This window comes from Lepidochelys kempii, chromosome 6, assembly GCF_965140265.1.
Source record: "Lepidochelys kempii isolate rLepKem1 chromosome 6, rLepKem1.hap2, whole genome shotgun sequence".
Classification (NCBI taxonomy): domain Eukaryota; kingdom Metazoa; phylum Chordata; order Testudines; family Cheloniidae; genus Lepidochelys; species Lepidochelys kempii.
Genome location: NC_133261.1, coordinates 103,154,953 through 103,178,166, shown reverse-complemented (window position 1 = coordinate 103,178,166; position 23,214 = coordinate 103,154,953). Strand labels below are relative to the sequence as shown.

At 42.3% G+C, this 23,214-nt stretch overlaps 1 protein-coding gene across 4 annotated transcripts in view; it reads left to right on the top strand.

The window, feature by feature from the left end:
• The window catches only part of CCDC88C (coiled-coil domain containing 88C), a 126,004-nt gene that overhangs the window by 34,726 nt on the left and 68,064 nt on the right, over positions 1–23,214 (top strand). For all 4 annotated transcript variants that reach the window (XM_073349437.1, XM_073349436.1, XM_073349434.1 and 1 more), the window contains exon 4: positions 16,809–16,878. In XM_073349437.1, coding sequence (XP_073205538.1) covers positions 16,809–16,878 — 70 coding nt within the window. The remainder of the gene's footprint in view (positions 1–16,808; positions 16,879–23,214) is intronic.

Genomic DNA, 23,214 nt, shown 5'->3' with positions numbered 1-23,214 from the left:
TGTAATGCTTGGGAAGCCTTAACACTGGCATAGCAGAGGTATTAGATACTTAATCTTTTGTGAATGTTAATAAATTACCTAGTGACACAGCTTACCTTTGTCTCTGTGACAGATGGTGGAAGAAAGGAACTCCTAGAATGCAGCTGCACCCTCTAAATTTTTCTTGGGTTTCATGGATATTCCCAGGATTTTATAAGTATTAACCGTGTCAGGACTACAGCAGGTATTAGAGAAGGCAAAGTCAAAAAGAGGAGAGGAAATCCATTTAAAAATGTATGTAAATTATTTAATGGCTTTCCATCGTAGATGCACAAGGATGACACTTAAATAATAATTCTAGCTAAATCATGCGCTAGTGCTGCTTTAAAAGAAAATCCTTAACTCAGGGACTCCAGGGAGAGCCTGGTGGGAGGGAGCGGAGAAGGGGAGGTTAAAGCTCTGCTGATTTAATTAATGTTAACAGTTGCTAGTTATTTGTAAGATCCACAGTAGATTACACAGATTGTATTAAGCAGGGCTAATCAGTAGTTTCAGATCTTTAAAGGGACACTGCTAAAGTTGGCAAGTCTGAAACACAGTGTTCCTTAAAACTGTATAGGCACTCTGTGTGTACATGTACGCACATGGGTGGGTTACAGTCAATAAATCAGCCTTTCCTAACAGCTACACACAGAGACATCTTGGTTGCACATTATTTTATAATCTAAGTGTAAGCAAAAAATTGGGGCAGCTGATAAAATCATATTTCCTGATGACTGTATTTGTGTTTAAAAAAAATTTCTGCAATTTTTACAGCAACAGTAGTACCTTTCTCTGTTTAAAATAGGAGATAATATTACAGTGCAACAATCACCCGGGGTGGCAAACTGTTTAATTTTTAATGGCATAATTTCTGGGATGTGTGTGAAATCGAATGCTGACCTTCTGCTGCACATGATGACATTCAGGTGCACACACATACATGTTGCAAACTGCAGGGAACAATTGCTAACACATGGGGCTGAGTTGAAAGATTATGTAACTCTATTAAAGCCAGTGCAGTGCCTCCTGTTCACATCAAGTCAGAATTCAGCTTTCAGTATCTGCACAGACTTGTTATTACTATTGCAATACAAAATTTCTAACCCTTGCAAATGCTACTAGTCTGGTATCAGGTTATACTCAGACAGTACATCAGAACTGTAAGCAGCTAATGATTTAGCTTCTTGCCTTTCCCTGTAGGAAACCAGGTGGAGATGTCTTGAGACTTTCCCTGCTTAACTAGATGCAAGTTGGCTCCAGGATGCCTGGACAGGATGTGGTGCCATTAACAATGAGGCAAAGGGCACCATTTCCATTGGGAAGTATTAGCTTTGTCACCACTGCATAAACAAAGCTTCCGGAGTATGTCCCTGCTCATTGCACATTTTTCTGGACCAGTTCCTGCATTCTTCATGTACTGCACTCATTAAGGAGCTTAAAGGGTTAAAGTAATGCAAGACTGTGTCCTTCCTCTGCTCTCCAACAACCCTCTGTCTTCCATTTGGACTTTGATGTAGTCACAGAACAAGTCAGTCTGTTCCATTAAGAAAGCCATTGTTTTTTCTGACCAATAAAAGCAGCTTCCCTTGTCTGTCTTGCTCTCGATTTTTTTTAAGCTTGGCTATTTTTGTTATTCTTAATGTACATCATATAATAAGCTAAGGCAGCAAATGAAAGAGGAGATGGTAAAAGCAGAGATCTCCATGCAGGGGTGGAAGCTGAGGCATTTCTCTGGTGCCCCTGGTTTTCTTCTGACTCTGCTTGCATTTAGTAGCTGCTGGGGGCTATTCACTGTGGAAACGCTCTCTCTTTTTGTCATGGTAACTTCAAGCTGACAGTTAACAAAGTGAACAGATGTCAGTGAAAGGTCTCTTGGAATGGAAGGGGGGAGGCTTCTCTTTCAAGTGCCTTGATGGCAGCAAGTTGCAAAAAAACAGAGATTTTGTTCTGCTGGTGATACGATACAATCGTCTCTGGGCCACACATGACTCTGCTTTGAAGAAACAAATCTGTGGCAGCAATCTACTTGATTAGTAGCTGAGTGTCAGTTGCAGATGCCTGTCTTCATCTTCACATGGCATTGCTCTGCTGTGAAGAACTCCTCCCTCCTCCAAAGGATGTGTAGTGGCCAAGCCATCAGAAAATATTAGTAAACACTAGGCCATGTCTACACTACACTACACTTTACTGTAATAGCTGTATCAGTATGCTGTATGCTATATCAGCAATGCTGTGCAGATGCAATTTATACTGGAAAAACTGCACTTTTCCCAGCACGCTTATTCCAGCCCTCCTTAAGCGAAACAAGCTATAACAGTAAAGTGCAAAACTGAATCTACACTAGGGGCTTCTGCCAGCGCTGCTCTGTCAGTCAGGGATCACAACTCATCACACCCCACATATTTCAGAGTAGCCGCCGTGTTTGTCTGTATCCGCAAAAAGAAAAGGAGTACTAGTGACACCTTAGAGACTAACCAATTTATTTGGGCATAAGCTTTCGTGAGCTACAGCTCACTTCATCGGATGCAGCCGATGAAGTGAGCTGTAGCTCACGAAAGCTTATGCTCAAATAAATTGGTTAGTCTCTAAGGTGCCACAAGTACTCCTTTTCTTTTTGCACACTCCACATAGTTATCCTGGCAGAAGTCTGTAGTGTAGATGTGGCCTAAAGGGAAAAATTCAAAAGGCGCAGTGGCTTGAGGGGGATGTTTTGAGGGTGTGGAACCTTTTTCAGAAGTTTAGCTCCCTTTTGTGCCACCCTCTTTTTTTAGGGCTACTAAGCAGTTTCTGTCACTTGATCGAGTATTAAAATTGCAGCATGACCTGGAGCTCAGACTGGCATTGGCGTAAGGAGTTCTAGGATCTTTTCTCAAGAAGCTCTGAAGCTCTGTCGCAGGCTTCCTGTGTAACCTTAGGCAAATAACTTACTGCTTTTGTGCTTTATCTTCTCCATCAGTACAAAGCCCTTGGAATTCTGTGCAAATTACCAGCCTGTGACAATCCACTCCCCTCCTAGCTTTTGCCAAGGTGAGGAACGGAGAGCACTGCTATAGAGTTGTGCTTAGAAGAATCACATGATCTTTGCCTCAAGATTCCTTATTGGCCCTCAAGAAAAAAATTACTTGCACAGCACAGTTGTGGAATAGGATAAATCTTCTGGCTAATGACCTGCTGGTGGATGATTTTCAAGGTTTCCAAAAATGGAAAAACTAGATAGGCACTGACTCTGGTAAGAGATCCTGGCAGCAATACTGTATGTAACTAATCCAGACCATAAAGGGGCACTCTAAATCAACAGGCCCCAAAATTAATCTACCTTTTAAAAACAAGACTCCATTTTGACCGCTCATCATTCCCTTATTAAAACTTACCAACAGTCTTCCTGTGTTAGATAAAAGCGTAACAGAACCAAGTGGAATCTTTCTTTCCAATACCTATTTTAAAGATTTTTATACCACTGACTTTCTGCAGGGAAGCCTGGAAGCAAACTAATCTCATGAGCTGTTTGGGTACCTTTTTTACACACAGCCATAGCAACTAGCAGTAAAAACCGGTTTCACTGGCTCCCACCGCCAACTCACTCCATGCATATCCTGCCACCTAACTGCTCCCTTTGTCTTCTTCTGGCCCTCTTGGTTTCACACCTTCTTTCAGGTTGGCTCTCTGAGCTCAGATCAGCTTCTGAAATAACATGAACCAAGTTATCCTTCTTTCTTCTTTCCAGACTCTTTAAAACTCGTTTCTCCTACAAATCCTACGCTGATCTCTGCACCTTCTCATGGCTACACTGTTGTTCCATGTGTAGTATTGTCTGAGTAAGAAGATACGGGCTTCTCCACTTGGACTCTGTGTCTCTGTGCGTATGTGTAATGCTAGGTTTAGTTTGCAATCATATATTTATAAAATAGGCTGCATGAACACAAAAAGTTTTATACTCTATTGCAAACTGATGCCAGTTTTAAGCTCTACATGTGTTTCAGAAATTAAGCATGGTTTAAATTTATTTTTAACAGTTTCTATTTTTTTTCAGGGAGAGGAAAGTAAGATGGTCACCAATAGATTTTTATTTGTTTTTATAATTGTGATGGATAATATTGCTTTATTTGTAAGCATTTTTTTCTGTTTTTATCAATTTAAATTTTAACAGCTATGGGGAAGGAGGGCAGACTAATGACAGCAGATGTTAAGATTCAAAAAGTAAAGCCCCTGCATCAGCTCTGCTACTGCCAGCATTACAACATGTTTTATACATATTAAGGTGGGAATCTAATAAACTCTTAAGCAGCATTTTACTTTCTTTGCCTATCTGTAGATTTCAGTTATTATCAATAGCAATATGCTTTCATCAGTTTGTGTGTGTACAGTGAAATCAATGTTTACCAACAATTACCCATAAAAATCTAATCCTTCCAAACCTACCAATATAGACAAGTTGCTCACTTATTTCTAGAGCCCTGCAAATCTGCGGCTATCCACGGACCATATTTGCGGATCGTGGGTTGGATGCAGATACAAATTTTGTATCCATGCAGGGCTCTACTTATTTCTCTGGTACTCCTAGACCGCACTCACAACCCGTTTAATCCAGGAGCATATGGTTTTACCACTGGCAGAATTTATTGTAGATCTCCAACTTACATTAACCATAGGTTGGATCACTACATACCTTATTATTGATCTGAAGAACTCTGACCTATACTTTAGACATCACTTTGAAACCATTTACTTATCTGATTTATTCCAGTACATACATACATACAGTAACTGTCCTATGTCCATATATCTACCGCTGCTTAGTTTGCAGGTACCTGCTTATAATGTTTTGCATTTCCGTAATGCCATCCAGCCAAAGATCGCAAAGCAATTTACAAACATTAATGAATTGTCTCATGACTCTTGTATGGTAAATGAGTGTTAGCCTGGTAAATTGAGGCAAGTAAATGATTCCCCTTTATAAAACTTTAACAACTTAGCAGCTCTATATCCAAGCAACCCCGAAGTCATTTTATGTATTTAAGACCACACTTCTTCACATTGAGAAATGCGTACTCCATGAGTAGCCCCATTGAAATCAGTAGGGCTACTTGCTGAATAAGATACTACTCATTCTGAGGAAGAGTGGCAGGCTATAGCCCCTAGTCTCTTTTGAGGCTTAACTGGCAGACTTTCAATCTGAAACTGACACAGAGAAGGATACACTGATTACCAGTTTTGCAATGACTGGTCTGTGTGCTCCTGGCTCAGTTTTGTACATTCCATTTGGAGTCATTCGTGAAGCCTGATTCATACAGCTATTCTGAACTTGAAAATGTCTGCTAAGATTTTCATTTCTTACTGAAACATTAGTCGTGACAGACCAGTCATTTCTAAAATCCCCCAAGGACCACCACCTGATCCACTGCCCCCTCCCCAACATCCAGCTATGTTCCTGTTTGTTGTCTTTTCGTGCTTGCTCTCAGTTTAGCATTGCAGGAGTTTGAGCTTCTCTGAAAGCTGAAGTTGACATCTCAGTGTCTCTGTGGAGAAACTTGGAAATGGCTCTAGCCTGTGGCAGGCTTTGCTTTCTCCTGGTATTAGCCCTTGGATCAGCAGCTTGCATTACAATATTTTCCCCAGTGCATGTGGTTCTTTTCAAAGCACAGCAAGAATGAGCCCCATGTATATTAAAATAAAGTAGCTGGGTCAGAGTTTGGTAAAGGGGCTGTTTGTGTGTGGAGCTGTGTTTTGAAGAGGGGCACTTGATATCTTTGGATATGGCTGTATTACTTTGTCTCATTTTCTTTGTTCTAATTCTTTCCTACCTGTCAGGTCTGTGTACTTCCCCACTCCTTAGTACAGTTTGTACAACATCCTCCTCTTCAGACCTTACCTTACCTCTAAAAGGACAGGATGGATTCCTCTTTGAAACCCATGAATGATACTTAACTTTACACAGTAATAACTGGTGAGCAGCATGGGACACGCCCTCTTCCCCACACTGTTCAGGGGCTGAACCTTCTGCTTCCACAGCAATCCCAGTCCTGGTGAGCATGAAACAAGATTCAAATCCAGATGTTTCATTTGCAGTGCAGAGCACTAACACTAGGCCATTAGACCAGCCCCACCGCTCAGTTGTAAGCTCTACATGTGTTGCAGAAATTAAGCATAGTTTAAATTTATTTGTAACAGTTTCTATTTATTTTTGGGGAGAGGAAAGTAAGTTGTATCTTAGGCTGATCTTGACATTTAAGATGCCATCTTACAAATTGATCACTTCATGTTACCAAATCCAGTGGAAGAATTTAACATCAAATGGTGTTCTATGCCAAGAGGTGTCTGTAGTAGCAATGGCTGTGTATTTTGGCTTCTCTATGAACAGAGTTAGAAAACTATCACCTATTTGAAAACTACAATAAAAGCAGTTTTTGCAAGCGCTTACCAGGGTGAATGGTTATTTGATGGGCAAGTAAAATGTTATTTTTACATTTGTCATTAACACTCGTCTCATTAACAGGCAGCCTGATAGAATTTGTTGCTGGGCTGGTAAATGTTCATGGCAAATTTGCAAGGCTGCTGTAAGTAGGTAGCAAATTTCCACCTAAAAATTGAAATATACTTAATGATTCAGTGTTAGAATTTGATGTACAATGTCAAGGTATGCACATGCACACACCCTGCTGAAATTGTGAATGGAAAAAAGATTTTTGTTTAAATAGGTATTTACTGCTGTTATTCAGAATTTTAAACCGCTTTAATTTTATTTCTTTTCAGCATGTGTTGGGTTAAATCATTATGGGCCCTTGAGACCACCACAGATTAACTGAATGTATGTTGAACAGATGGATTGCATTTTAGCTGGTTACAGCTGTAATTTTAAGTGACAGCCCTTTAACACAACACAGTTTGTTATTCCCTGCTACTGCAGAAACCGCCCCTGGACAATCTGAAGGCAGAATTAAATAAAAGTCTAGAGTAATTTGTCTGGATACTGTTATAAGCATGTGAAGTCACTTGCACTTGCTTTGAAGGGATTTGAGGCTAAATCAATAAGTTTTTATTTTCAACGAGTGGTTGAATTAGTAAAATGTGCTGCTGGCTATAAAACCTGGAGGACACAGACCTCGACAATTGGATTTTCCCCTTCAGGGTCAAATCAATAGTGCCTCTAGGACCCAACCGCAGTGCTGCATATCATATGGAAATAAGTGATTGACATTTCTGAGTCAGGGAGGTGAGGGAATAAAGTTTGTGTCATATTGAATTACTATGTAGAAGTAATTATAAAATGTGCACCCTATATTTTGTGAATCCTTTTTTTACACCGTTAGGCATGGCAGTTTTTGTATTTTGTTTGATAAAATAGCTTTTTCTGTCCTTATTACTTTGTGATATGTAAATTGCAGGGAGACGCTTTTTACGTGGAATGAATTCAAACTTTAAGGAATGGAACAAACATCTTAAAATGCAATACATTGTGCCATATTTTAATAATATTTCAGTAGCCACTTATATATGCCAAGAAGTGCATCTTAATCAGAACTTCTGTTATATGACTTACACATTATGAAATCAGCTATTTCCATTGATAAAAACCCCCTCCCCCCCGCCCTCTTTCATACCCTCTTCAAGACCCACTTCTGCTGCTATTTCTGCAAGGCATCGTCCTGTCAGTGGTAGTTTCGTTGTGTGCCAGCCGGGAATAGCCAATTTATTTATTTTAAAAATAATAATAATAAATTTGGTACCTTCAGGAATAATCTAGTTATGCAGTCTCTCTCTTTATAACCAGAGGATCTTATTTTCATTTTCCACCTCTTCTGTCCTCCAGTCTTGCCAGGTATCTGGTTTTCAATCAGAGCACACGGTTGAAAAGGGACCCTGGCGACTCCAGTCAGCACCACTGACCGGGCCATTAAAAGTCTGGTTGGTGCGGGGCTGGCAGGCTCCCTAACTGGCTCCCTGGAAGCAGCGACATGTCCCTTGGCTCCTAGTTAGGGGGGGCTCCACAGGCTGCCCCCATCCCAAGTGCCAGCTCTGCAGCTCCCATTGGCTGGGAAATGCGGCCAATGGAAGCTGTGGGGGTGGTGCCTGCAGGCACGTGCAGCATGCAGAGCCCCCGGTCACCCCTGCGCCTAGGAATCGAGGAACATTTCATGTCGCTACTTCCAGGAGACACCTGAGTAAGGTAAGCGCCGCCTGTAGCCCAGACTCCCTCCCACGCCCCAACTTCCTCCCCTAGCCCTGAGCCCCCTCCCGCACCCAAACTCCATCCTAGAGCCCGCACCCCAACCCCCTGCCCTGAGCCCCCTCCCACACCTAAACTCCCTCCTGGAGCCCAACCCCCCCCCACACCCAAATCCCTTGCCCCAGCTAGGAATCCCCTCTCACACTCTGAACCCCTTGACCCCAGCCCAGAGCCCGCTCTTGCACCCCAAGCCCCTCATCCCCGGCCCGACCCCGGATCCCACAGTCCCAGTTGGAACTATCACCCCTTCCTGCACCCCATCACCCCAACCCCCTGTCCTAGTCTGGGGCCCCCTTTCACACCCTGATCCCCTCATGTCTGGCCCTACCCCAGAGCCCCCTCCCACACTTGACCCCGTTGGCCCCAGCCTGGAGCCCCCTACTGCATCCCAAACCCTTCATCTCCAGTGCCACCCCAGAGTCTGCACGCCAAGCCAGAGCCCTCACCCCCTCCTGCATCCCAGCTCCCTGTCCAAGCACAGGGAAAATGAGTGAGTGAGGGTCCGGGAGAGCGAGTGACGGAGGGAGGGGGATGGAGTGAGCAGGGGGTGGGGGCCTCGGAGAAGGGGCGTGACAAGAGTGTTCGGTTTTGTGCCATTAGAAAGTTGGCAACCCTACTGTCTTCCCTTGCCTCCTATTGTTTGTCACATTTCTTTGTTGCAATTGGTCTGTAGATGATAAGCTAACCGGGGCAAAGGTTATTTTTTAATGTGTTAGAGCATGTTAGGGCTCTGCTTCTGACTGGGACCTCTGTGCTCCCGTAATACAAATAACAATCATAACACTGATCATTAGTGATGGTATCTGACCAGTAATGGGCCACTGGATTGGTGGAAGATGGCTTTATGGAGGTTCTCTTTTTATAGTGCCAGTTGTCTATAGAATAACCCTCTGTATGCTGCTGAGACCCTATTAAACTTTTTAATAGAACGTTACTCATGCTCTCCTATGTTGGCTTTACTTTTCTCTCCTTTGGCTGCTACTGCAGTTATCTGGATCCCACATACGCATAGTATAGTTAAGATGAGATGATTCCTTCACTTTGCCCTCCTGCTGAAATTCCGGCCTATGATTGTCGGGGCTGATTATTCTCAACGGATGAAGTAACTGCTATTTTACTGGCTTTTAGTTTCCACTTGATGGGGATTTGGACTTGTGCTTTCTAAGTTGCGCATTTTCAAAAATCGCCCCTGAAACACTTCTCATCCTATTGTCCATCAAATAATAAAAATGTTGTAGAAGTAAGCAAAGTTCTTAATCAAGTAGTTTGTTGTGTATATAATATGTTACCTCGGGAACAAGTACCTCGTTGTACAAGAACTGTGCTCAGGTATGTGCAAATTGTAAGTTGTATATTAAGAGATTTTTGACAGATCTGTTTGTATTTAATTGCACTGAAATTTCCCAGCAACAACTTGTTTTATCTTGTCTAACCCTTTAAAGGGGCACTGTCACTTTGGTTTATAACATTGTATGTTTAATGTGTTTACTCATGTAACTAATAACGCCTGTGCTCATTAAAACTGAAATAATTTTTAAAATCCAATTTACTTGTCAGTTTGTAACTTTTATCCCAGCTGGGACACTGAACATCAAATTTCCTTACTGGTTTTTCTTTCTGCAGTCTGCAAGCAACAGGTTACTACTTTAAAAATAACTGTTTTCACTGACATATAAAAAAAATCAAAAACATTTAGGTTTATCTTAGAGTTAATATGATTAAATTAGTTTTGAAGAAAAGCCTATTTTCTGTATGTTCTCTAGCAAATTAGAAATTGCTCTGAATCAAAAATACCTTGAATCCAATCACCTCTTTGACTTGGGGCCTATCTCTCTAGTCAGTGCAATTTTCATCCCATTTGTACCCCTAGATTCTGTGATAGCCAGGTATAATGAATGAAGCCATCAGTTGCTATCGTGATCCAGAGCTGCCAACACTTACTGTTGGGGGGGCTGATCTTCAACTGGTATAAATTGTCAGAGGTCTACTGACATCACTGAAGCTCTGACAATTTATACCAGCTGAGGAGCTGCCCCAGGGTGTAGTACTTACTACAGTGAGTAGTCCCACTCCAGGTGATGTTTCCAGGATCAGGTGCATAGTTTTATTTTTCTAGTACACGTATTAAGGTCATAGGTATAGGGGGATGGAACTTTGATCATAATGTATAATTAAGAACTCAAAGAAACTCATGACAAGCCTTAATATTTCTGTTAGCCCCATCCACTCTATGCGGCCTGAGTTTATGTTGAAATTTAAACTAGCTGCTCTGAGTCAGTAGCTGTCTTTCTGGTGAAGATAAAGCTGGTGATGCTATTTCTCATGGTAACTGAGTAATTAGGAAAGGGCCATTTGGCTTTCAGTCATCTGGGCAATTAGCATTTTCTAGTTAAATAGTATTCTTAAGTGGACTTATCTGGCTTGGGCATGGAATTACTGGGGCCAAGAGACTGCAACTTTTAGATAATTTATTTAGTGCCTACATGTTTTTTTAGGATTCAGGGGAAGGTTAATTTAAATCTACAGGAGGAGCTAATGGTGACTGTACATTAACACTGTACTGTGATGTAGAGAGAAGCTTCTGTGTAAATCATGTAGTAGCCTTGAAAATCATGTAAATGGACAGTACAGCTGGGCTGAGGAGATAGTGTTTGGATCCTGATTAGGCCAGGGTTCTGGTTTGAGGCTGAATCAGGGCTGAGGTTCAGTTTGGGGTTTGAATTTACGTGTCACCTAAACCTTTCAGGCTGTTCTGGTAAGATTTCAGCTGCCCCATAGCCTTAAAATGAGCCTCTTAAGGTTTTTCCTACTTGCAGCAGAAGTCTTCTTTCCCACCCCCGATCCAGAGGCACGTCTTTGCGGTTCGGGGGTTGGCCCATCTCTGGTTGACTGGGCATTTTAAGTTCTGTTTCCCAGAACAGACAAGCAGAAAACCCCAAAGCCCAGCTTTGGAACTGGTAAACAGAAAAACAGTCCTGTTCAGGACTTTATTTCAAGTTTACTTAAAAGACAAAAATGTATCCACAGTCTGATTGGTTCAGACACTCATCAGAGGGGTCTGCCATTATAAAGCAAAGGATTATACAAGCAAACAAAAGAAAGTTGTTTTTATTTCCCCAGGAGAGACGGAGAGACTCATTGGCACAACCTGCATCATTCCAGGTCTCTCTCAGCTGTGGAAAGGCCAGTTTTACGTACTTCCTAGCATGCTTTGCTTAGAGCTGGGGTCACAAAGTCATGGGCTTTGTTATAAACTTCAGAGCTGCTTCCCTGAAACCACTTGCTCCTCACTCTGGACTTACCATGGCTGCCATGAGAAACTACCTTTCCCAGCAACCTTGCTTTCCTAATACAGAGATGCCAGTTAGGAACCCGTCTGAATCAGCTTTCTCCCTCACTGCTGAGGGGACAGAAGTCTAGCCTACCTGCCAGCCCTGAGCTTCTGAAATAGAAAAGAATAATTTATTTGTGAACCAGGAAAAAGTTGTTTTTCCAAAATCATTTAAAAGTAAAAAACAGAAACCGTCCAGAGTTTTGTACTCAAGTTCTGAAAGTTCAGATGAAGAAATTCTTCAAGACAAAAAGGTTGGCTCTCCTCCTTGTTCTATCACAGAAACTCCAAACTCTGAGCTTCTTGGAGCCATCGGCGCACAAGCTGTTAGAAACGCCAGACTAACGGAGCCGTTTCTTGCACGGCTGACGCACAGGTATTTTTAAGAGTCTGACCTGGAATAGGGTTGTGTTGGCCCAAGAAAGTTCCCTTCTAAACTTCAGAGGATCTATCTAATCTGTTGCTGAATAAAATATTAATATATGACCATGCAGGCTAAGAATGGGAAATGCTCTTACATCCCATCTGCCTACAAAGACAGACAAGCAAATATCCTGAGAGTAATCCTGGGTTAGTAAAAAAGAAAACTAGAGGTTTCAGAAACTCCTCAGGAATAAATTAGAACACTTATCAGCCAAAGAGAATGAAATAAAGGGGGATCTCATGACTCAGACTCCTAGTAATGCCATGTTGCCAGCTCTTGCAAGTCTTAATACCCACCTGCTGCAATCAAGGAACTGCAGGAGAATCTCAACTTTCGTTTTTTTAAAGTGATTTTTTTGGTCCTAGTTGTTGCAGAGAAGAGCTTAAAATATGACATGAAAGCATGCTGAAGGCTCAGAAACCAGAAGGCAAATAACAAGAAGCCAACAAAATTTATTATTTTAGAAACATCTCATGATTCTTAAGCCACTCTTATGATTTGTGGGTGCTTTACCAATTAATAGGAATAGACCTGCAGTTTGGATCTGAAGCCAAACATCCTTAAAGTTTGGGGTGTTTCACTGTGGGTGGGATAGGGCTTGGTTTAAGTCAATTTCTGTTAGCTATGGGACAGCCTTGGTCTTTGAAGTTCAATATGGCACCTGCCAATACCATAAAAGGGTCCTAGATTTCAGAAAATTCATCCAGCCTTCTGATGTTCTGATCTTGGGAGAGGCTGGTTTCCGATATCACCTCGTTCGCTTTGAAAACTGAGTAATGAGCTGTTTGAACAAGATCCCATACGTGGGGCTTCCTGTATCGAAATTGTTTTTTCATGGAAATTTCATTACGAAGAAACGTGGAAAACCGTAATCTCTGTGAAATGATTTATGACTTGCAGTTAATGGCCACTTGGTTGGTTAATGGCCTCAGGTGTAAAGCTGACAGCATTACCACTAATTGTTCTAATAGCGTATAGTTAAGGGAGATTGGTACCATATGTTGTTGCTCTTACCTTTATTGTTTTAATCAAGAGTTAGTTTGGCTGTTAAAATCATTAATGGCTCTCTCCTAGGAGAAAGGAGGATTTATTATGTACCACCCCTCCCTGTTGCTCTGAAGAACACCAGTCTTTCTGGACAGTGTAGTTTCTTTATTCACTGTTCTTTTTAGTGACTCTCCTCTCACATTGGCTACCATACACAGTGTCATGTCTTGAGGGGAGGGGAAGTGGAGGAGACGTACAGTTTCTTTCGGGCTCCTCTGTTTCAAAATCCATATCCAGCTCCAAGCATTTAGCAAATATTACAACCTCCTTGTTGTCTTAGGCTTTGTCTACACTTGCGGTGGCGTGTACGTGTACATGTAGCTACATGCCACACTGGAAAACTGCGTCCACACTGAGATGTGCAGATACATGTGGAAGTGAAGGGCTCTAATAGTGAGTAGGCAGTGGGACGTTACACTGCTAAAAACAGCAGTGTAGACGTAGGAGACACTGCTTGGGCTTGTAGGGAACTGTGTAGGGTATATACCCTAAAGTTCTAGCATGGCAGTAATCACCCAAGCAGTGCGTCTCCATCTACAGTGCTATGTATATCCATGCCGCGGCAATGTCTGTGCACTGCACGTTGCCAGAAGTGTAGACATTGCCTAATACAAGTATTTACTACACCTTTAGAAATAAGTTGCACTGTATTTACTATTTGCTTATTGGCAAGTTATAAGCTTATAAGCAAGTTATAAGCTTATAAGTTCCAGATGTAGGGCCAAATTTCGTTTTCAAGTGCTATTGTTCATTGACTCCTGTTGTAATAATTGGAAGACAGTGGGCTTGTATCACTGAAAATAGAATTTGGCCCACAGAATCTTTTTATTACTGATGATTCACGAGCTGTAAAGAAGACAGCTCCGTTGTTGGAGCCCAGGTTGAATTTGAAGGGCTTTCATTTGGGGGCGGGGGAGTCTTACTTATAGTTGATTTGCAAATCACTGGGACAGTAAACATTCCAGCTCATTTTAGAGTCATATGTGAGTGTGCTCAAAGCTCAAAATTGCTCCATATTTTATAAATCCTGATGTCTTCAAAACCCTCGGCTAATAGAAATATTTGTGATTTTTACAATTCCAGTAGAAAACATCTGCCTTTAAACAAACATTTTCCTTCATTGTGTGCAACTCAAATAATGCAGCATTAAGGATCTGAAAGTAAAACTGGCTGGCTGGATTTTCATTGTCCAAGCTGAGAGGAAATGCCAAAACTAAGCAAATAAAAGATATATTGATGCACACGCAGTTATTTTAAGAATTCTGTGATCTTGTTAGAGGGACGCAGTGTGGTCTAATGGATAGAGTATTGGACTGGGACTCTGGTTCTATTCCCAGCTCTGCAATTAGCCGGTTGTGTGACTCGGGTAAGTCAGTTCACTTCTGTGCCTCCGTTTCCCCGTCTGTAAAAGGTGGATAATGATACCAGCCTCCTCAGATCTACTGATGAAAAGCTCCATATAAGAGCCTTACTATTTACTATAAGAGTATTACTATTATTATTAACCTAAGATGATGCCAATAGCACAGGTAAAGATAATTGTTCTTTAGTTTAAAGCCAGGTCAGAGAGAAATAGGTACAATCTCTTGCATCAGATGGAATCTTTTAATCTGAATTAGGAAATCATGGTTTGATGTGATGTTCATAGTTTAGGCCCATTTCTTATGTTAGTAACACCTAAACAAAGATTCTTGCATGCCACCTCACAGAGAATAAAATCACACAACTAAAAGGGAAGCTAGTCATTGAAATACTGGATGGTGTAATCAAATAATAATTTGCAGAAGGAGTGTGTGGAATGTTAACTACATAAAGTTTAGCCCCAGTGCCTTTTGTCTCTGTTGGTTAAATAGCAAGAGATCTGATGATTAGACAAAGACAACAAGAATTCTTTATGCATTCCTGCCTCGGGGCCGCTCCATGCGCTGGATGATTGAAAACAAAATTTTCGTTTGCCAAGGAACTCAGTAATAAGAGACAAGTTCATTAACAGAATTGTCAGAATTAGCATCTGCCAAAGAAGACAATGCATTGTGGAACTGATTAGCAGAGTATCATATTCTGGCCATGTGCTGTGAAATCCAATTTGTTTTGCACCTGTTGGCAACAAATGGAAATGAATTTTTGTGTAGCATGTCTTGAAAATGTGTACTGTACAACATTTGGATAATGACTCAGCAAACAGTCAGTCCAAGTCACAAATCTTGATGCAATGTAGTGTTTGGTTAAATTCTTGTTTCCTAACATCACCAAAGGTATCAGCTGTGGTATTAACACATTTCTTCTTTATGCAAGCTAACTATTGCTTTAAGCATGTGTTATTTATTTAAATTAAGAGCAGAGAAAAGATGAAACATATTGCACCCAAAATGGTTTTAAAAATACCTTCCAGTTTCCCTAGACACTGCTAGATCAGTGAATGATTTTCTTACCCATTCAAATTCAGTTTTCCTTTTGTGATGGTTCTCAAAGTGCAGAAATAACAATCCAGTAGTTTAAGGGGGAGTGTGTTTGGATGAATTGGTGACTCTTTCTAGAAGTGTGTGTCTGTGTGTGTGTGTGTATATATATATATATAGAGAGAGAGAGAGAGAGAGAGAGAGAGAGAGAGAGCTTATTTATAGTCTTTGGTATGGCTCTGATTCCCATAATATCTGAGACACTAATGAATTTGTCTTCTCAGTATCCTGTGAGGTAGGTTGGGAAATGGAGACAGGCAGGTTAAGGCACTTGCCAAAGGTTAGGGGGAGATGGGTAGAGAATCTGGATCTCCGGAGTCCCAGTCCAGTGCATGAACCAAAAGACCATCTTTTTATTTGGGGGAGGGGAAAGAGAGAGAGAAATAGTGGTGTTGTCCCAAACGAGTGCTAATTACCTTCATGCTAGGTTGCAAAATATTCCTGGATCACATGGTTCGGCAATTTTTCCCATAAATGTCATCTCTGTGGTGTACTTGTCATGCACCTTTGACCACTGCACCTGCCCTCTGGCTACCAGTCCATCTCCTCATGACCCATTCTGGTACTCCAAGGCCCTGCTCAGCTTAAAACAGCTGACAGTTTTTGAAAAATGGAACCTGCCAAAGTAACGTGACTTCCTGTTTTCCATCTATTGTGGGATTTCCTCACACACACCCCAAATTAAAATTACACTTGCCCAAGACCCATGATGGGAAAAATTAGTATTTAGGCAGGTGTCAGCTCTCCTATACCTAAAGAATCACAGCTTTTCAGTCCAATTTCTCACAGCAGTCGAGATCACTTTAATAGCTTTCTTTCCTCCTCCCCCTCCCCAAGCCATCTTTAAAATGTCCAGACCCATGAGATAATTTGATCAATTATTTGAATTAACCAGCCATACCAGAATGGCTTACATGGCTTTGGTCAATATGCTGCAGCTGTAAATCCAGAAAAATGGCAGCAACTATGGATTGAGCACTAAATGAACAAAGGTCTTGTCAGGAGGAAAGGTGTGATGGATGGCTGTGCCCAGGCAACACTTTGCATTCATTTTTATTCATATTGTGAGACCCTTAAGTCCTACGTTAACCATCATTGTAAGAGACCATTGGTGTATCTCAGTTGTGGAGTCTGTAGCCATCTTCAAAGAGTGATTTATGTCTCATGTGAGACTTCACCTTGTGACCTCCTTAACTGCCAGCATGCTGAAGCCTTGCAAATCAGTAGAGCTGTGTATTTTGTGTGATTTAATTGATTTGGATTCTTGACTGACTCTTGTTTACAATTCTCCATTTCATTTAGGAGGTCCTCCAGCAGCTGATCGTAATGCATTTACCAAATGTTTTAATGATTGGCAAAGATCCTCTTTCCGGTGAGTAGTTCGGGTAGTTTTTTCCTTCGAGTTGTACCCGACATTGTTAGTTCCATAACATTTTTTTCTTTTGATACTGTACATGCAGTTTCCCAAACTAGGACTAGTCTGGGGGATGGGGAGAAGAGAGAAAAAGCTGGTTCTTTCTATCTCAGGTACTTGTGTGGCCCCTATTACCATAGTATATGAGTGCCTCACAATGTTTTGTGTGTGTATTTATCCAGACATTACCCTGTGAGATCAAGAAGGATTATTATTTCTATTTCATAGATGGGAACTGAGGCATAGAGAGACTAAGTGACTTGCCCAAGATCACACAGGAAGTCTGTGGCAGAACACAGAATTGGCCCTGTCTCTTGAGTCCTATACTAGCACTCTAGCCACTGGCTCATCCTTCTTCTTGTGGAAGATTGGCTCTGTATCCACTCCCCATGTGCTCCCATAGCTGAGGAAGAGCAGCGAGGGTTTTCTTGGAAGCGACCTTCCTTGGGTCTCTGCTCCAGTGCAGCCCGTACGTAGGCTGACATGGGAATGTCTCTTGTCCTGCTGTGTTCCTGTCCTCTGGTCCTGCAGCACTCAGCTCAGTCATGAGAGCACACATGGGCAAGGCCCCACAGAGCCAGCTGTGGATGCTTGCACCAAGAGCAGTGCTGTCTGAGTAGCCATTTGCTAAGTGGTGTGATGAAGGGACTGCCACCAAGAAAGTGGGGGAAGAGGCAAAAATACACAAAAAAACATGGAGAAAGGGAGAAAATGAAGAGGAGAAGGAGAGGGAAGCAAGGAAAGGAGAGAATAGATGGGGGTGGGGGAACGAGACAACGGATGGTTAGCAATCATGCCAGGCGTTTTGTTAAGGGACACCAGGACAGGCACCCTGCCCTGCTAGTCCATCGCACGGAGAATTCCACCAAAAATAAGTTGGGAACCACTGAGCTAATGTTTGACTTTCCGAGTTCATTGCTGGGGTTTAGCCAGAATAATGAAAATGATCTCTCCCAGCATGCACGTCTCTAAAATTATGGGTTTGTTGTTAGGTTTTGACTTTATGCCAAATGCCCATTTCCTTCCCTCCTTGCAAAAGCCTGGGAAGAAATACCAGTTTTACCATAGAAGGAAAATTGCATAGCCAGCGTTGACTGGGAACGACGTGGTGTAACAAACATCTCACCAGAATAATAAGCCTCAGCATGAGGTTTCCTTTTGCTGTGCTTAGCAGCAGCAGTGGGATGTTTTGTTTTATTTTTAGTCAGAAAATAAATCTACCCTCCAGTCCATGGACCACTACAGCTTGTATTCCTGGCACCTTTGCATTTGCAATTGCCACTTGCACAGCATGCCCACAAAAAGGAATGTAAGGGGAGAGTACTTCTGTTCTCTTGAGTACTTCTGTTCTCTGGGCCCCTGTTCTTCTGGAAGTGTAGATGTAGCTGTGTTGCTTTCTACTTTCAGAGGTCACCAGTCCTCATCCTTCTCCCCCTATCTAGTAATGTCCCTCCCAGAGCAACTTTGAGATCCATCTTAGGAAAAGGCTGGCTGGTTTGTCTTCCTGGACCTGTGTGAGCAGCAGTTGACAAAAAACTACCACAATAGATTTTCAAATCCCTTCACAGCGGAAGCTGCATTCAAAACATCCTAGAATGTGAACCTGATGGATATCTGCATTTAGATATCACTTGATATTAAACAGTCCTGCCGTTTGTCTTTGGTCAGGAGATCATTGCTGTGGGAGCCCGGTTGGTGTAGAACTCTCTTCCCCCACCTGAAATCAGTCTCAGTCCTTCTTTCCCCACTTTTAACAAGCAGCTGAAATCTTTTTTGTAGAAAAGTCTTGCTTTAGAATGGCCATTGTTGGCCCATATTCATTACCTTCCAAACTTCTTCTGTTACAACCACTCAATTGTTTAATCCCTTTGAGGTTTTTTAGAAGGTGGATTTCAATTAATTTGTTATGGCAAGTAGGGGGACTCTATAAGTATTATTGCTAATATTCTACAGGAGTGTACACTGCAATAGAGGCTTGGTAATGCAAAAGTGGAACAGCTTGAAGGCTGAAAGCGATGGGATTGGGAAAATTTGAAGTTATTATTTAATATTTATATTATCATAGCACCTAGGAGCTCTAGTCACCGACCAGGACTCCACCGAGGTAGGTGCTGTACAAAAACAAAACAAAAACACTGACCTTTAAATATAAGACAAGAGATAACAAATGGATTCAGACAGGTAGTCAAGGGGAGTACAAGGAAACAATGGTTTCGGCACACTGGTGGCCTAGCTGTTTTTAAGTTTTTTTGTAGGCTTCACAGCAAAGGAGTGTTTTCGAGAGGAAGTTGAAGGTGGATAATGAGGTAGTTTTGCAGATGTTTACAGGAAACTTTTCTCAACCATGAGCAGCAGCTTGGGAGAAAGCATGAAGGTGCTTGTTTGAAAATTTAACGAGTGGGTGATGTAGGCTCATATCATGGGCCAGTTGGAAGCGGCAGTCAACACCTTGGTAGTGAATGAGAGATGATAGGTAGGGTGGGGCTAGGCCTTTGACAGTGGAGACAATAGGTATGTTTGATACAATAAAGAGGGAGCCAGTGAAGGGATGCAAAGAGACGCATAGTATGGTCAAAGCAACATGGTACAAGAATGATCTTTGCAGCAGCATTCTGAATGGATATGAGTGAGGCAAGACTGCATTTGCCAAGGCCAGAGAGTAGGCTGTTGCAGTAATCAAGTTGTAAGATGATGAGGGACAAGCGCTTCAGTGGTGTGGAATGATAGGAAAGGCTGTATCTTAGACATGTCATGCAGAAAGATTTAGACATAGCCTAGAGAGAGCTCTGATTCAAGGATGGAGGAAAATGAAACAAGGAGAGAACTGACTACCATATCAGTGGAAGAAATGGGGGAGAGAGAGCGGCAAGGAAGAGAGGGCTGAGAGCAGATAAGAAATCAACCACACTGCTGCACTGGAAATCATAGAAGTGACAGGGCAGTGTGACAGGTAATAGTTGGAAAGGGGGAACTCCGCAAGAGAGAGATTAGAGAGAGCGAGAGCAAAGCTTGGTGGAGAGTGGAAGAGTTGAACCAGGGCCCACGTGCGATGAAGCGGTGAGGACGAGGAAACGTGGAGCTAAGGGGTCAGAGAGTCCCCAACATGGAAGAACAAGTCATTGAGGATCAGTGTGGGAGACTGTCAGGAGAGGAAGAGAGAGACAGGTTGAAATCAGAGAGGAAGGCTGATGTTTGGGGGAGTTGAGTGGATGGTAAACAACAGCAACGTGGAGGGGGAGAGGAGAGAAGAGTCAGCCGCAGTGCTGTTCAAAAGAGGAGATAGAGTGGGAAGGGGGAGAAGGGAGGAGTTGGAAGTGACAGGAATGGAAGAGGAGAAGGCCAACACCCCCAGCAAGGCCTGATCCAGGGCAGGGAGTGTGAAAGAAGGAGAGGCCTCCGTAAGAGAGTACAGCTGCTAAGGCCATGTCAGATGAAGGAATCCTGGTCTCTGTAAGAACCAAGAGCTGGAGGGAGGGAGATATGAAGAGGTCATGTATGGATGTTATTATTTTTAGAGATGGAATGGGGATTCGAGAGACAGCAAGAGAAGGGGATGGGTGTGAGGTTAAGAATGATGGCATAAGAGGATGGGGATGGGTGTGGGAGATGGAGAGGATGGAGATGGAGGGGGGGACATTTTCTGGGACAAATGTCACCAGAGGTAAGGAGGAGGAGGCAGAAGAGGGTGTAGATATGGGATCTGGATTTGTACTGATGGGAGCAGGGGGAAACCAGGAGTTAACTAACATGGGTAAAGGGTCTTTATGTTTTCCTGGAAAAGGGAGAGGTTGAGACAGCCATATTAGTAGGGGAAATAAATCAGATCTCATGTTTAGATTCCTGGAATTTTGCTTAATTTAAAATAGGTAAATAAATAAAGGGATGATTTGTTTTGCTCAAACTGTGAAAGGTTTCTGAGTCCCTTCTGCCTTCATAGTCACTGATCCAAAGCCAGAAGGTACAGTCACTCTTGTATTGAGCCCAACTTGTGTTTGCCTAAAACATATCTTTCAGAATTGCCTGTTTGACAATTCAAATTTGAATTTTCCTTTGTCTTTGTTAAGATGTTGACCAGAGTGGCGTTATATATGTTAAAATGTGGATCTTGGAAGTAAGCAAGGATACTTATATCCCTTAAATACTTATCCACCTATATATGTGAGTGTTTCAGGCCACTGGGACAGCTATATTGTTCTTAGAAGTACCGTCCCACCTCCTGGAGTTAACACTTCCAACAGTGGCATTGCAGTTTTCAGTGGGACAATGCTTATGTAATGGCACATGTCCACTGGGTTTAGAAGATATAACCCTTCCCCATGCCCTCTGAATATTTTTTCCAGTCCTTGGTAATTTCATCTGGTTCAATTCAGATGAAGATGAGGATAAATATTTCAAAAAAAGCCTGTGAGCTGAATTGTTTGACTTAATAGTTAGTTGCTGAAAAGTAAGGAACTGACAAAAAACTGTGAGTTTGTAGTGGTGGAAAACTTCTGAGATACATTAGACAGTGCTGCTGAGAGATACAGGGTTGGTTCTCTCTACTGCTTTGTACAATATACAGTTGTTAGAGCATTCCATTCACATGTTGCCATCTTCTTCCCTTTGGAATATTTCCCCCCGCCAGTGTAATTCTCAGTGTACTATCTCATCAATTCATTATAACTCCACATATCCTATGGTGCCAATGGGGCAGCTGTAATGAACATAATACACCATGGTTGTCTTTCGTAATTTCCTCTTTGCAGCAAGTCTTACCTCCCCCCCCCCTTACCCCCCAACACACAAACACACAGTGAATCAGTAATGTATGATGATCCTGAACTTCTGTAACTGACTTCATTTCTTTTTCTCAGTTGCCCGGCAACCTTCACTTAGACCCAAACACACACAGTACTGATACTTCAGAAACTGATGGAAATGAACATTTTGAAACATGCACTTTTTTTTTTTAACTGAGCCTTTCAGGGTTTTTAGCTTCACTTCCTCCAAAAGATTTTAAAAAGTGACTTAATTTACTAGCCCTACAGCTCATTTCCGTCCTCTGGAAACACTTTGCAGGTTCAGTACATTTTTCAAATTAAAGGCCGTTAAGTCGTTGCACGGGAGCGAGCCAAAAGTTCCTGCTAATAAATGTCTGTAGAAAATGTTTTTCATTATAATCATAAAAGATTTAATCTCCAACTGGTGTATTTTTTTCATGCCTGGTTTCCTTCCTTATTTTGTTCCATAACTGTCCAGGGAGACAAAGGCTTGTAAAATATGTTGTACAGTTTTCCCCTGTTAATAACAAAGCTCTGTCTCTAAAATGTAACTGTAGAGTTCAGGCTTATATAATTTGGGACTCTGTTCTGACTGGAAGAAATGAATGCTGGTGTGTTTTCCCAGTTTTCACCTGCTCCACGGTCTGCTGGATGTTAGCCCCCGCCACACGAACACATTACAGCTTTCTGTTTTCTGCTGAGGAAATTTAATACAGAGTACAAATGTGAATAAATAAAATGTATCAACTCAGAATCTACCATTTCTTCTGCACTCTCTCTTTCTCATTTCTCTCTCCAGCTTCCTCTCCTCCTCCATTCATTTATCTCTCTTATTTTCTCTTTACCTTTATCCTCCTTTTTGTTGTTGTCTCCTAATCTCCTTCCCCGCCTCCCCCGCACCAGTCCCACCATCTGTTTCTCACCCTCCCTCTCCTGAGAGACATTGGGGGTGTTCTGGGCCCGCAGCACAGAGAGAGGCTCCCAGAGTACAGGATTTTTTCCTAAAAGCCCAAAGGCCCTTTCCCACTGTTGAGAGCAGATGGCCTTTCTGCAAATCCTCAGGTCACTGGCTGCCTCACTGGCTCAGAGACCTAGCATAGGAACAGCTGCCCTGGAATTTTCAGCAAGGTGGAAAATGCTGTTGTGTTGAATTTAGAACCCTTCTCTTTGGTTGCTGGTTCAAGTCCACTCCAGGTCCGCCCTTGGTTGTCCCACGCAATATGAGTGGGTACATCTCAGTTCAGTTCCTAGTAGACATTATCCACATCACAACGTGGCACTCTTCTTGGCAATCTCAGCAGAGATCCCAAGGGCTGGATTGAGCTGGGCACTATCTTCTCAACAAAAATAGGACAGCACTGAAACACTTTGAGGCAGCCTAGGGACGCTTGCCTACGACTGCTCATGCTGTGCGTTTCCTATGGATGTAGGACTTCAGTCTCCAGTTTTATCAGCTTGGTGCCTTGTGGCTTCACCACCTCATTATGTTAATGCAAATCAGTCCTTTAAAAAGCACTGCAGGAGTGTGTGCTGT